The sequence below is a fragment of the Coregonus clupeaformis genome, unplaced genomic scaffold (genome assembly GCF_020615455.1).
Source record: "Coregonus clupeaformis isolate EN_2021a unplaced genomic scaffold, ASM2061545v1 scaf0156, whole genome shotgun sequence".
Lineage (NCBI taxonomy): Eukaryota > Metazoa > Chordata > Actinopteri > Salmoniformes > Salmonidae > Coregonus > Coregonus clupeaformis.
In genome coordinates, this window is record NW_025533611.1 from 322,501 (window position 1) to 337,410 (window position 14,910).

General features: G+C 45.0%; 1 protein-coding gene and 1 pseudogene across 3 annotated transcripts in view; both read right to left on the reverse strand.

The window, feature by feature from the left end:
* Positions 1-962, reverse strand: part of LOC123483859 — a 7,199-nt pseudogene extending 6,237 nt beyond the window's left edge.
* A 9,750-nt stretch (positions 963-10,712) lies between these two features.
* LOC123483850 (basement membrane-specific heparan sulfate proteoglycan core protein-like) overlaps positions 10,713-14,910 on the reverse strand; it is a 97,734-nt gene continuing 93,536 nt past the window's right edge. The window contains exons 8-20 of one of the 3 annotated variants that reach the window (XM_045213807.1): positions 14,467-14,742; positions 14,059-14,367; positions 13,685-13,963; positions 13,276-13,518; positions 12,928-13,053; positions 12,790-12,814; positions 12,604-12,701; positions 12,387-12,437; positions 12,194-12,277; positions 12,000-12,062; positions 11,797-11,865; positions 11,546-11,608; positions 10,713-10,754 (exon numbers count right to left, since the gene is read on the reverse strand). In XM_045213807.1, coding sequence (XP_045069742.1) covers positions 10,747-10,754; positions 11,546-11,608; positions 11,797-11,865; positions 12,000-12,062; positions 12,194-12,277; positions 12,387-12,437; positions 12,604-12,701; positions 12,790-12,814; positions 12,928-13,053; positions 13,276-13,518; positions 13,685-13,963; positions 14,059-14,367; positions 14,467-14,742 — 1,694 coding nt within the window. In that variant the 3' untranslated portion in view covers positions 10,713-10,746. Of the gene's footprint in view, positions 10,755-10,891; positions 10,911-11,545; positions 11,609-11,796; positions 11,872-11,999; positions 12,063-12,193; positions 12,278-12,386; positions 12,438-12,603; positions 12,702-12,789; positions 12,815-12,927; positions 13,054-13,275; positions 13,519-13,684; positions 13,964-14,058; positions 14,368-14,466; positions 14,743-14,910 lie in introns of those variants that run through there. The other 2 variants (XM_045213805.1, XM_045213806.1) reach the window with 2 other exon arrangements.

The following is a 14,910-nucleotide window of genomic DNA, read 5'->3' on the forward strand; positions in this document are numbered from 1 at the left end:
TTTGCAAAAATTTCTAAAAACCTGTTTTCGCATTGTTATAATGGGGTATTGTATGTAGATTGATGAGAATTAGTATTTATTTATTCCATTTTAGAATAGGGGTGTAACGTAAGAGAATGTGGAAAAAGGGAGGTGGTCTGAATACTTTCCGAATGCACTGTAGATGATCTACAGATGGTCATTCTATCAACAAACTATCTGTTGAAAAACAACTGCTTGCTAAGTTTAAGTTAAGGTTAGGTTTAGAATAAAGGTTAGGATAAGGGTTCAAAGTTAGAGTTAGGGCTAGGGTTAGGGTTAGTAGATAGTTAGTGGAAATGTTGTTGACAGTTATTGAACATCTACAAACCATCTACAAACTACCTACTTGGGACTATCCAAATAAAGTGATAGCGAGTTATTTTTGTAAGGGACGCCTTAAAAACATTGGATACAATCCAGTATCACCTTAAATTTAATGAATGACATGCATCTAGAACATGATCGGAAGATCTCCTGCTTTCCAGAGGCACTGCAAAAGCTATTGATCCAACCACACCATCACAGACGGAATGTGTTTCATAAAAAAATGCATTATCAAAACACCATATATGTTTGTCTGAATATAGTCAGAGGTGTTATCACACAGTAATAAAGTAAATGTTTTGATATATCCAACCAATCACTGACAAGGCACTTCCCATTCAACACACACCATGTACAAACCAACAAGGAAGTTAACCGTTGAAAAGTTTTCCTAACTTTATTATGCAAGCAAGTACATGTAATATATACAAAACATGAACAGGAGAAAGTGAAGAATCCATACTATACTAACCATAGTGGAGGATAGAGAGTAGGAGTATTCCCTGTTTGGAGAAGCAGGAGAGGGGACCACCAGACATCTCTGTTAGGTGTTGTGTGTCTGTTTCCTCTGGCTGTACGTCCTCCCTATCTCTCTGTGACTGACTGGTAGCTAGCTAGACTCACCAAAACACACAGAGGAGAAAGAGAGAGAGTAGAGAAGAGAGAGAAGAGACTTATTTTGATGAGGGCTGCTGTTCTAAAAAATGACTCCCTGTATGTTAGTTGGAAAGGAAGTCAAAATCTATAGTCGTTCTCTGAAAATACCCCTTCACTCAGCTTGAGAGTTAGACAATTAGTAGTGTGTGTTTGGGGTCTGTTACTGTGCTGATCAGGCTGATGGTATCAGAATAGTGTGTGTGTGTATTTTCATGTAGGCATCGTATGCCTGCAGAAGGGTTTGCATGAGTTATCCTGCATGCTCATTGTTCAGTTTGACTGAGGTGTATTTTTTGTAAGGAAGTGGGTCCTAGTTTACTGACAAAGGCCCCCTTCTACGTTTCATGTAACATCTTGTGTCACTTCCTGTCTGGTGGTCTCCGTGACACAGACAGACAGACAGACAGACAGACAGACAGACAGACAGACAGACAGACAGACAGACAGACAGACAGACAGTCAGTCAGTCAGTCAGTCAGTCAGTCAGTCAGTCAGTCAGTCAGTCAGTCAGTCTTTCTGTCTGTCTGTCTGTCTGACCACATAGATATTAACACAGACTGTCTTAATGACATCACAGAACAGTGATGTCATTAATCACTGTGCCCTTGTCTGTAGGATGGTGAGAATATGAGCAAGACCTGGTCAGGTAGTTACACGTGGAATGTAGCACAGTAATGGAATAGGGTTGTGGGTTCGATTCCCTCGGGGGACCAGTACGAAAAAGTATGGAAATCTATGCTTACTTGAACGACCTCTTTGCAATCGCTTTTCAGTTTAAAAAACACACAAGACATTTGTGTGTGTTGGATATAGAACTACAGTAGGTTAATGTTAAAGTATAGTGAGAGGCCCTTGCTTTCTTAGATGAGGGGGCGGTTATAAAATGTTTCACATCACTATTTTTATCAGAGAAAGGACGTCACGTGTCTCAAGTTCTTGATATGTATTTCTGTTAGTATTTCCTGATGTTGCAACTAAACCATAACTGATCAACCTAAAGTACTAGTTTGGAGAGTTCTCTTTTGACATTTCTCTTCTCTTCTCTTCTCTTCTCTTCTCTTCTCTTCTCTTCTCTTCTCTTCTCTTCTCTTCTCTTCTCTTCTCTTCTCTTCTCTTCTCTTCTCTTCTCTTCTATTCTATAATAGTCTATAACATTCTATTCTGTTTTATTACCAGGGGTTTTCCAATCAAATGCCAGACATTCAATTATAGAGTTTTGTTATCAGTAATGATGTTAAAACTCTGAAATGTTGCCACCCCAGCACTTTTCCTGGTTTGTTAAAGAGGAAGTGATACACAGTACCAGTACTGACCAGCTCCTCAGAACTGCTGCAGAGAGGATATGACATTAGAAAACTGTCCTTTTCAAGCACAACTTCCCTAAAAAGTCATTATGAAAATCTCAATGAGTCTTCAGCTGATGGGATAAAGCAGTTGAACTAAGCTCATGAGGCATTTATAAGTTATATTCTTCAAGATTCAATGGGTATATATCATTATAGAGATTAATTGGTACTTTTGTACACTTTTTAGCCAGTAGTTGTGAAAGTATCGCTCACAAGCCAAAAAGTGGTACTTGAAAATTGCATACTACATCACATATGTGCAGATTGCTCTCTCTCTCACTCTGCTGTGGGTGCATGATGTGCCTCTTGCTAGCTGTCACTCACATGGCGAGGTGCTGAAGCTCATTGGTTGAACTCAAATTGCTAGGGGGCTGGCCCACTTGGGGGAAATGTAGGGAAAATGGCGCAACACAGCTTCCAGAAAAACAGTCGCTGTCAAAATAGGGACTTCCTGGGTAATTAAGGTAAGACAGTAATTCTGCTCATACTACATAATACACTACTGTACATATACACAAAAGTATGTGGACATCCCTTCAAATTAGTGGATTCTGCTATTTCAGCCACACCCGTTGCTGACAGGTGTATAAAATCGAGCGCACAGCCATGCAATCTCCACAGCAAACATTGAAAGTAGAATGGCCATACTGAAGAGATGAGTGACTTTCAACATGTCACTGTCAAGGATGCCACCTTTCCAACAAGTCAGGGAAATCTTAACGCTACAGCGTACAATGACATTCTTGATGATTCTGTGCTTCCAACTTTGTGGCAAAAGTTTGGAGAATGCCCTTTCCTGTTTCAGCATGACAATGCCCCCCCACACAAAGCGAGGTCTATACAGAAATGGTTTGTCGAAATTGGTGTGGAAGAATTTAAAAATAGATATTTAACCAGGCAAGTCAGAAAAGAACAAATTCTTATTTACAATGACAGCCTACCCCGGCCAACACTGAGCCAATTGTGTGCCACCCTATGGGACTCCCAATCACGGCCGGATTGTGATACAGCCTGGAATTGAACCAGGGTCTGTAGTGACGCCTCTAGCACTGGGTTGCAGTGCCTCAGACCGCTGCACTGCTGGCCTGCACAGAGGACTGACCTCAACCCCCTCGAACACCTTTGGGATGAATTGGAACACCTACTGCGAGTCAGACCTAATCGACAAACATTAGTGTCCGACCTCACTAATGCTCTTGTGGCTGAATGGAAACAAATCTCTGCATCAATGCTTCAACATCTAGTGGAAAGCCTTGCCAGAAGAGTGGAGGCTGTTATAGCAGCAAAGGGGGGACCAACTTCATATTAATGTCACGATCGTTATAAGATGAAACGGACCAAGGCGCAGCGTGATAGGCGTACATACTTTATTAAGTACACTCACGAACAAAAACAACAAACGATACGTGAAGTCCTAGGTTAAATAACACAAACCTTTCGGAACAAGATCCCACAATAAACTAGTGCACACAGGCTGCCTAAGTATGGACCCCAATCAGAGACAATGAGCTACAGCTGTCTCTGATTTGGAACCACCCTGGCCAACATAGATATAAACGATCTAGAAAACAAACATAGAAAACTCCACACCCTGGCTCAACATTTAAGAGTCCCCAGAGCCAGGGCGTGACAGTACCCCCCCCCCCAAAGGCGCGGACTGCGACCGCGCCAACCAAACACAACAGGGGAGGGGCCGGGTGGGCATTCCGCCTCGGAGGCGGATCCGGCACCTGGCGTGACCACCACTCTCTTTCTACCCCCCCGTAGCGCCCCTGGTCTGGTCTGGCCCCGCTGGCCGGAGCTGGACTGGACACCGGTGGAACAGGCACGGGCCGTGCCAGACTGACGACGTGCACCACTGGCTTGGTGCGGGGAGAAGGAACGGGCCAGACCGGGCTGACAACGCGCACCACTGGCTTGGTGCGGGGAGCAGGAACGGGCCGGACCGGGCTGACGACGCGCACCACTTGCTTGGTGCGGGGAGCAGGAACAGGCCGGACCGGGCTGACGTCGCGCACCACTGGCTTGGTGCGGGGAGCAGGAACGGGCCGGACCGGGCTGACGAAGCGCACCACTGGCTTGGTGCGGGGAGCAGGAACAGGCCAGACCGTGCTGGCGACGCGCACCACAGGCTTGGTGCGGGGAACAGGAACAGGCCGGACCGGGGCTGGCGACGCGCACCACAGGCTTGGTGCGGGGGACAGGAACAGGCCGGACCGGGCTGGCGATGCGCACCACAGGCTTGGTGCGGGGGACAGGAACAGGCCGGACCGGGCTGGCGACGCGCACCACAGGCTTGGTGCGAGGGCCAGGAACAGGCCGGACCGGGCTGGCGACGCGCACCACAGGCTTGGTGTGAGGGACAGGAACAGGCCGGACCGGGCTGGTGACGCGCACCACAGGCTTGGTGCGAGGGACAGGAACAGGCCGGGCTGGACTGTGGAGACGGACTGGAGGTCTGGAGCAAAGAGCTGACACAACCCGTCCTGGCTGAATGCCTATTTCCACACACTCTGTGTGAGGCATCAGCACAGGACGTACAGGGCTGTGCACTTGTACTGGCACTACAGCACGTGGCACTGGCGCAGGATATCCGGGACCGAGGAGGGGTACTGGAGGCCACGAGCGTTGAGCCGGCACACTCCGTCCTGGCTGCATGCCCACCTTAGCACGACACGTGCGTGGTGCTAGCACAGGACGTACAGGACTGTGGCGGAACACTCGCGGCACAGTACGTAGCTCCGAATAACTCGGAACCTGCCCAGTCTCACGCTGCCTAGCCTGAGTACGGGGAGTTGGCTCTGCTCTACCTCTAGGCTCCGCCAACCACCCTTCCAGCCCCCCAAACCTGGTGGCCTCCTCTCCTAGATCGCCGATGCGCCCTGTAGCTGCCTCCAGCAGCCCCGTCATCCACGCCGTGTGCCCCCCCAAATTTTTTTATTGGGGTTGCCTCTCGCCTGTCCGATGTCGGCACGGTTGGCGCCGTTTCTCCTCTCTTGCCAGGGCATTAACTTTTGCCCATGGCCCTCTGCCCGCGAACATGTCCTCCCAAGACCACCATTCGACCACCTGGGACATCGCCAACTTCTCCAATTTGGCATGCTGCTTGGTCCTCTCTTGGTGGGATCTTCTGTCACGATCGTTATGAGATGAAGCGGACCAAGGCGCAGCGTTATAGGCGTACATACTTTATTAAGTACACTCACGAACAAAAACAACAAACGATACGTGAAGTCCTAGGTTAAATAACACAAACCTTTCGGAACAAGATCCCACCATAAACTAGTGCACACAGGCTGCCTAAGTATGGTCCCCAATCAGAGACAACGAGCTACAGCTGTCTCTGATTGGGAACCACCCTGGCCAACATAGATATAAACGATCTAGAAAACAAACATAGAAAACTAAACATAACAAGTCCACACACTGGCTCAACATTTAAGAGTCCCCAGAGCCAGGGCGTGACAATTAATGCCCATGATTTTGGAATTTGATGTTCAACTAGCAGGTTTCCACATACTTTTGGTCATGTAGTGTACTTTGTAGTTTCCACAGTTCCGGAGAATGTCTTTAATTTTAAAGTCCCAAAATGGATGTACCGATCACAGATTTAACTCACACATTGACGAGCCCAATAACTTTATTAGGCTGAAGGGAGGGCTGGTCAAAGCAGGTTGTATGAAAGAGTTGACAATGATGACATTTTACATTACATTTACGTCATTTAGCAGACGCTCTTATCCAGAGTGACTTACAAATTGGTGCATTCACCTTATAGCCAGTGGAATAACCACTTTACAATATGTTATTTATTCTATTTTTCTTTCTTTCTTTGGGGTGGGGTAAGGGGGGGTAGAAGGATTACTTTATCCTATCCCAGGTATTCCTTAAAGAGGTGGGGTTTCAAGTGTCTCCGGAAGGTGGTGAGTGACTCTGCTGTCCTGGCGTCGTGAGGGAGCTTGTTCCACCATTGGGGTGCCAGAGCAGCGAACAGTTTTGACAGGGCTGAGCGGGAACTGTGCTTCCGCAGAGGTAGGGGGGCCAGCAGGCCAGAGGTGGATGAACGCAATGTCCTCGTTTGGGTGTAGGGACTGATCAGAGCCTGAAGGTACGGAGGTGCTGTTCCCCTCACAGCCCCGTAGGCAAGCACCATGGTCTTGTAGCAGATGCTAGCTTCAACTGGAAGCCAGTGGAGTGTGCGGAGGAGCGGGGTGACGTGAGAGAACTTGGGAAGGTTGAACACCAGACGGGCTTCGGCATTCTGGATGAGTTGTAGGGGTTTAATGGCACAGGCAGGGGGCCCAGCCAACAGCGAGTTGCAGTAATCCAGACGTGAGATGACAAGTGCCTGGATTAGGACCTGTGCCGCTTCCTGTGTAAGGCAGGGTCGTACTCTCCGAATGTTGTAGAGCATGAACCTACAGGATCGGGTCACCGCCTTGATGTTAGCGGAGAACGACAGGGTGTTGTCCAGGGTCACGCCAAGGCTCTTCGCACTCTGGGAGGAGGACCCAACGGAGTTGTCAACCGTGATGGCGAGATCATGGAACGGGCAGTCCTTCCCCGGGAGGAAGAGCAGCTCCGTCTTGCCGAGGTTCAGCTTGAGGTGGTGATCCGTCATCCACACTGATATGTCTGCCAGACATGCAGAGATGCGATTCGCCACCTGGTTATCAGAAGGGGGAAAGGAGAAGATTAGTTGTGTGTCGTCTGCATAGCAATGATAGGAGAGGCCATGTGAGGATATGACAGAGCCAAGTGACTTGGTGTATAGCGAGAATAGGAGAGGGCCTAGAACTGAGCCCTAGAGGACACCAGTGGTGAGAGCACGTGGTGCGGAGACAGATTCTCGCCACGCCACTTGGTAGGAGCGACCGGTCAGGTAGGACGCAATCCAAGAGTGAGCCGCGCCGGAGATGCCCAACTCGGAGAGGGTGGAGAGGAGGATATGATGGTTCACAGTATCAAAGGCTGCAGACAGGTCTAGAAGGACAAGAGCAGAGGAGAGAGAGTTAGCTTTAGCAGTGCAGAGAGCCTCCGTGACACAGAGAAGAGCAGTCTCAGTTGAATGACCAGTCTTGAAACCTGACTGGTTTGGATCAAGAAGATCATTCTGAGAGAGATAGCAAGAGAGTTGGCTAAAGACGGCACGCTCAAGAGTTTTGGAGAGAAAAGAAAGAAGGGATACTGGTCTGTAGTTGTTGACATCAGAGGGATCGAGTGTTGGTTTTTTGAGAAGGGGTGCAGACGGAAGGGACATAGCCAGCGGTCAAGGATGAGTTGATGAGCGAGGTGAGGTAAGGGAGAAGGTCACCGGAGATGGTCTGGAGAAGAGAGGAGGGGATAGGGTCAAGCGGGCAGGTTGTTGGGCGGCCGGCCGTCACAAGTCGCAAGATTTCATCTGGAGAGAGAGGGGAGAAAGAAGTCAAAGCATAGGGTAGGGCAGTGTGAGCAGGACCAGCAGTGTCATTTGACTTAGCAAACGAGGATTGGATGTCGTCAACCTTCTTTTCAAAATGGTTGACGAAGTCATCCACAGAGAGGGAGGAGGGGGTGGGGGGGTGGGGGAGGGGGATTCAGCAGGGAGGAGAAGGTGGCAAAGAGCTTCCTAGAGTTAGAGGCAGATGCTTGGAATTTAGAGTGGTAGAAAGTGGCTTTAGCAGCAGAAACAGATGAAGAAAATGTAGAGAGGTGGGAGTGAAATGATGCCAGGTCCGCAGGGAGTCTAGTTTTCCTCCATTTCCGCTCAGCTGCCCGGAGCCCTGTTCTGTGAGCTCGCAATGAGTCGTCAAGACACGGAGCAGGAGGGGAGGACCGAGCCGGCCGGGAGGATAGGGGACATAGAGAGTCAAAGGATGCAGAAAGGGAGGAGAGGAGGGTTGAGGAGGCAGAATCAGGAGATTGGAGGGAGAAGAATTGAGCAGAGGGTAGAGATGATAGGATGGAAGAGGAGAGAGTATCGGGAGAGAGAGAGCGAAGGTTGCGACGTCGCATTATCATCTGAGTAGGGGCAGAGTGAGTAGTGTTGGAGGAGAGCGAGAGAGTAAATGATACAAAGTAGTGGTCGGAGACATGGAGGGGAGTTGCAGTGAGATTAGTAGAAGAACAGCATCTAGTAAAGATGAGGTCAAGCGTATTGCCTGCCTTGTGAGTAGGGGGGGACGGTGAGAGGGTGAGGTCAAAAGAGGAGAGGAGTGGAAAGAAGGAGGCAGAGAGAAATGAGTCAAAGGTAGACGTAGGGAGGTTGAAGTCACCCAGAACTGTGAGGGGTGAGCCATCCTCAGGAAAGGAACTTATCAAGGCGTCAAGCTCATTGATGAACTCTCCAAGGGAACCTGGAGGGCGATAAATGACAAGGATGTTAAGCTTGAATGGGCTTGTGACTGTGACAGCATGGAATTCAAATGAGGAGATAGACAGATGGGTCAGGGGAAAAAGAGAGAATGTCCACTTGGGAGAGATGAGGATTCCTGTGCCACCACCCCGCTGACCAGATGCTCTTTGGGTATGCGAGAACACATGGTCAGACGAGGAGAGAGCAGTAGGAGTAGCAGTGTTTTCAGTGGTAATCATAGGCTGAGATGAACTCTGCCTTGTTGGCCAACGAAGAAACCCGTCCTCCCATGGCACGAACACACAGAGAGAGCCAAGCTAACGTTAACTAGTCACCCATGTCCCAAATTCCCTTGAACGACTCTAGCTACCAGTATGTAAAAACAAAACACAAATGTAGGTTATAACTTACCCCTAGCAGCTACTGTTAGCTAGCCAAGTGCAAAGCTAGCCACTGAATTGACTCAGCCAGTTCACGTCTGTTCGCTAGGTCTTTCCAGCTATTGTTTAGTAGCTATCCAGGTAGCAACAAGCTAGCTACATTTCGAGCACAGTAGCTACTTACTACCTAACGTTAACGCTTCAGACAATGTGGTTAGAAAAACAGCTGAATGGTAGGCATTATTGTATGTAATTATTGTAGGCAGCTAGCTGGCGTAATTACAGGTACTCTCAGGCGTGAAACAACTATCCACAGTTGCTAATAGTTACCAGTAGCTACCCACCAGCTAGTCCAGGTAGTGGGTTAGCTAGCTTCGTGCTTCACCGGGCTCAGCCGATTACAATACTTACCTACAATAATTACATACAACAACCCACGATAACTACCTACAATACCTAACTATAATCTAAATACATAGTTTAAGCTTTACTCGACAAAGCTTAAACTATGTATATAAGCAATATAAGCCAAGCTTACCTCCCGCCAGAGTGACACAACCTCACCCGACGATGAAGATAGTAGTGAAGTGAAGTGAAGTGACAACATCCATTTACTGTAAGAAAGCACTAATGCCATCTCGTGGATAAAAAACAAAAGTTTATTAAAAAAGCAATATGCATAGATATTCATAAAGTACAGTTGAATAGAAAAAACATGTATAATACTGATAATATTCTGTAAAATCCATAAAGAAATATGTTAATCTATCATCGAATGACAGAAATAATGAATCAAAGATAATACATTTCAGACATTGACAACATAAACAATTTTTAAAAAATTGCCATGATGGTGCCGCTATGGAAGCCATGGATGATCGATCCCATACAGTTTTTGTACATTTAATCCTATTTAGTTGTTTTTAAGGATCCAATGCAGCCATTTTTATCTCAATATCAAATCATTTCTGGGTAACAATTAAGTATCTTCCTGTGATTGTTTTCAAATAAAAATGTTGCCCCCCCAAAAAATTGTTCTAAGCAAAGTGCAATTTGTCAAGCAACAATTTAGCTAGGAATGTCTGGGAGTGGTCTGAGTGGAAAGGGGAAAACAGAATATTTTTTCTGTTTGATCATCTATAAGAAATTCAGCTTTAAGCTGCCATTTATGCAAAACAAATCAACTAAACTAGGACAACAGGTAGCCAAGTCTTTAGGAGCAACCAAAAGGTTGCTGGTTCGAATCCTTGAACCGATTAAATGAAAAATCGGACAGTGCCTTTGAGCAAGGCACTTAACCCTAATTGCTCCTATAAATCACTCTGGATTAGAGCGTCTGCTAAATTACTAAAATGTCAAAACTAAAAAACGAACGAAAAAAATATACAATTCAATACACAATACAAAGCAGATACAATTGATGCAGATAAGATCCATCATCATTACACCATATCATTGTTTAAAAAGCTGTTACAGTAATACACAATTAAACAATTTTTTTTTTTTTTTTTTTAACTAGATAAAAATCCTTCATGTACAATGAGTTATTGTGTGTGTGTTCTCGTGTGTGTGTGTGTGTTTGTGTGTGTGTGTGTGTGTGTGTGTTTTTATGTGTTTGTGTGTGCATAATCCATGTTCAGAGTTTCTCCTGCTCCTCCTCTGATGGTGTGTCCCTCCATCTCCCTCAAGGACCTGTAACATATCACCACACAACCTTAGTTATACCTCCATCTCCCTCAAGGACCTGTAACATATCACCACACAAAGTTATTTATCCCTCCATCTCCCTCAAGGACCTGTAACATATCACCACACAAAGTTATTTATCCCTCCATCTCCCTCAAGGACCTGTAACATATCACCACACAAAGTTATGTATCCCTCCATCTCCTTCAAGGACCTGTAACAGGTCACACAACGTTTCTTAGAGGTATAATTTAAACAGGTACAGTATACTTTGATAACAGTGCATTAGTTCCATAAGTATAATACAGTTTTAGCATCTTAATTTGATCACCCTGTTGTTGCAAGAAATGTCTTGCACAGCAGGAAATGCAAATGTGTAGCGTATTCAAGGTTCAAAAGAGGCTTCTAAAGTTTTTAATTTCCACTTTAGAATTTCAGACTGTATTTTCCCTAACTACAAATGTATGAAGCCCTACAAACATTTCCATGCATTATAATACACACAATAATTCACATTTCCTTTTTCTGCAGGAGTATTCTGGTGTAGCGAGAATATAAATAAAATAGTGAAATGTAGAGATTCCAATAGGCCGGCCTGAATGTTTTGACAATATTTATGAGATAATTTGCTACGGGAGTGCAAATCCAAACGTATGTTAACATCAACACTATAATCCATAGTTCATCACACTGATGATAAAAAGGTAACGTGATCATAAACATTTTCTCACCAGTTTCTTAGGTCATACTTAGATATAGTTTCATAACCTTTCAATAGATTGTTGATTAAGTCTTACCGGGGACGGTGTATGGCTTCACTAGAGAATAGACAGATTCTGCTTCAGGTGGGGTTGCTGTTTCTATAGGGGGAGGATAAAACATCAGCATTATGTTACAGTTATACAGAATAATATACAATTATACAATACAGAGTTAGAGGTGTGAGGTTATGATGATCCCTTACATAGAGAATACAGCTTTTAATATGGGTCAAAGAGGAGTGAGGTTCTGATAGGGGGAATGTGGAGGGAGGGATGTCTAGTCTTACCTCTCTTCTTCTTGGCTTTGACATTCTTTTGGAGGTCAACCTCAGCATAGGTCACATCAACAGGTCCAGCTGTTGCTGACAATGGACATTTACAGTCAACAAATGAAGGAATCAGCTAAATACATTATTCTACCTCTTAGTCCCAAACTCTGAAATTGTGAATTAAGGTTTTAATGACTGCCAACCTGTAGAATGGTTCTTACCTGTGGCTTTCCCTGTCTTCACCTCAGAGTAGACAGGATTTTCTTTTGGATAATCTCTCTTTACTTAGGAGGAGGAAGAAGTACAGAGAATGTATTAATATATTTATATATATTTATATATATGTACACATTTTAACTCATCTTAGATCCACTGCTACATTTGTTTCTCAATATATGTCAAAGTTGAGAGTCACCTTTATTTTTCTTGTCCAACTTGTTCAGTTGAATCTGGGCGTAAATCACATGACTTGGTCCAGCAGCAGAAGCACCAGCAGCATCTGAGACATAATACACAAACACCTCCACTTAGTCAAACTCTACATGTCATATTAAATGAAGAGAAGCAGGCTACTACACATTCATACTGAAAACATTACATTACACTACCATTATCATTGTTGTCTGAGGGATTGATCGTATCGTAGATGTTAGCGTCACCTGTTGGTCGAAAAAGAGAGATAAATCTTAGTTAGTTTGGTTATTCCTCAGTTTGCTTATGAACATAGAGTATGATAACATGTTGTAAACTAAGTGGATGTTGATGAGCCAGTGTATGAGGTTACAGAGAGAGGAGAGTGGTAGAGGTCTGGGCTGAGAGACTGACCATGCTGCAGATGTGTATACCCAGTATCAGGAGCCTGGCCCTGGGTAGATCCTTGGTCCTGTTGGGGGTCCTGGTTGGTGCTCTGGGGCTGAGGGGGCCTACAGGGAGAGAGATACTCAGCATAGGAAGCACAGAGAAGATGTTATACTGTACGTATCAATATAGTTGAGAGACAGGTGTACTCACCAGAATATTCTGTTGAAGTAGGAACCTGTAATGACAAACACATTGTGTTATGTACTGAACTTTCTTCACCTATTTCGGAATAATACATGATAAGTAATAATACATTTTCCATTAAATGAGAAATAGTAAAAGTCTCACCTTTGCTGTTTTGATTTCTCCACAGCAGGACCAGGAGAATGACCAGTAGAACACCAGCAACAACCAGACCCACAACCACTCCTACTAGGACTGATGTAGAGGATCCAGGAGCTACGACTGGAGAGACTGGAGAGAGAACAGCACAGACTCTGATAGAGGTTATATAGGTTTAGAGTATAGAGCATGAAAAGAAAGTAGGATGGCCCATCTTTTGACAATTTATTTGAGAGATCATATTTTCTAAGGGAGTGCAAATCCAAAACTATATTAACATCAACACTTAAATCACATGTTTTTCACACAGATAATAAAAAGGTAACTAACTTGTGATCATAAATGTTTTCTCACCTCTCACTGTCACCCAGCTCTCTGGTGATTCTCCTTGACCAGATTTACACTTATAGAATCCTTCATCTGACTTGGATACTGTAGGGATGGTCATCTCTCCTGTGGTCTCATTCTTGATGAGTACTCCATCTTTGTAGAAATCAGCTTTGAAGTTTGAGCTGATTGTCCGGTATTTACAGCGCAGAGTCACAGAGTCTTCTTTAGTCACGGGATGGACAGGGCTCTCCAGGATCACATCACCAGCTGTGTAACATAATATATAAATAATACTGTAAATCTGGGGTCATCACTCACAATACATCAACATCTTATGACCTTGTATTTATGAGATGCAATCATTCAGTTACAGAATTGAACATCCTATCATATATATGTAGAAATGTTAGTGAGTGTTGTACAATAGACATACCATTTACTGTGATGTTGACAGCATTACTGTACTCTCCTGATCCAGACTCACACCAGAACACTCCACTGTACCATGTGTTCAATGATTTGATGGTGCAGGTGGATTCTGTTATTGATCTCCAGGTAGATGGACACTCTGACGGCCATGCTGTCTCTGTATATCTCTTCAGTCTCCATCCAGTAGAGTTCCCCTTCAGCTCACAGCTCAGTGAGAGAGATGTCCATCTAAAATGCTGAGTTGAGTTGGGATTTACTGTAAGAGAGACTAAAGGCTGCAGATCTGAAACAAAGAGAGACAGAGTCAAACCTATAGTTATATACACACATGAGGGTAACTTAAATATGATTCAATACAGTTTCAATGCAGTTAGTTACCTCCTGACCAGAGAAACTGAGGTTCACTGTAGAGTGTGTCATAGACTGGGTCTCCTCTCCCAGCTCTACACACATATCCTCCTGTGTGAGTAGGACCAGCAGGGATCAGAGTGTAGGAGTCTTCAGTAGTCCCATTGCCTGCTTCTGGTAGATGCTGAAAAGAGTAGGACTGCTCTGTTAAATTTGGAACAGTCCTGTACCAGGAGAACCTCCAGCCTGTAGACGTCTTGTCAACTTCACAGCTCAGAGACACTGAGTCTCCAGGGTTCAGCCACTGAGGAGAGATACTCAGGACAGCCTTGGGTTGATCTGTGATCAGACAGAGGACATGTTTGAGTTTTCTAACTTTCAGTCTTATCAATGATTCTTGTTATCCATGGAGATGTTTAAATGATTAGTTAGACTCACCAGACACAGTCAGTTGTACAGCATCACTGGTCTTGGAGAACTTGTTTCCCTTTACACCCTCACAGGTATATGAACCACTGCTAAACACGTAGACAGGACTGATTCTGTACTCAGACTTTGTATTAGAGTACCGGTAGACTGAATAACCATTCTTATACCACTCATACTGCCATTCAGTGTCTCCTCCTCCCTGTATGTCACATCTCATAGTGACAGTCTCTCCTCTGAATATCTGTGTCCAGTTGGGTTGGAGGGTCAGAACAGCAACAGGTCTCTCTGCACAGACACAACACAGACAACTAACTGAATATACAGTTATGAATGTATTTATTTATTTTCTACTCATGACTATAACTTCATGTTAGCTACAAGTGTTATGATACAGTAAGCAGACAAAATATTTTACCCTAGTTTACTTTATGTCCATATAATATAGCAGCCATT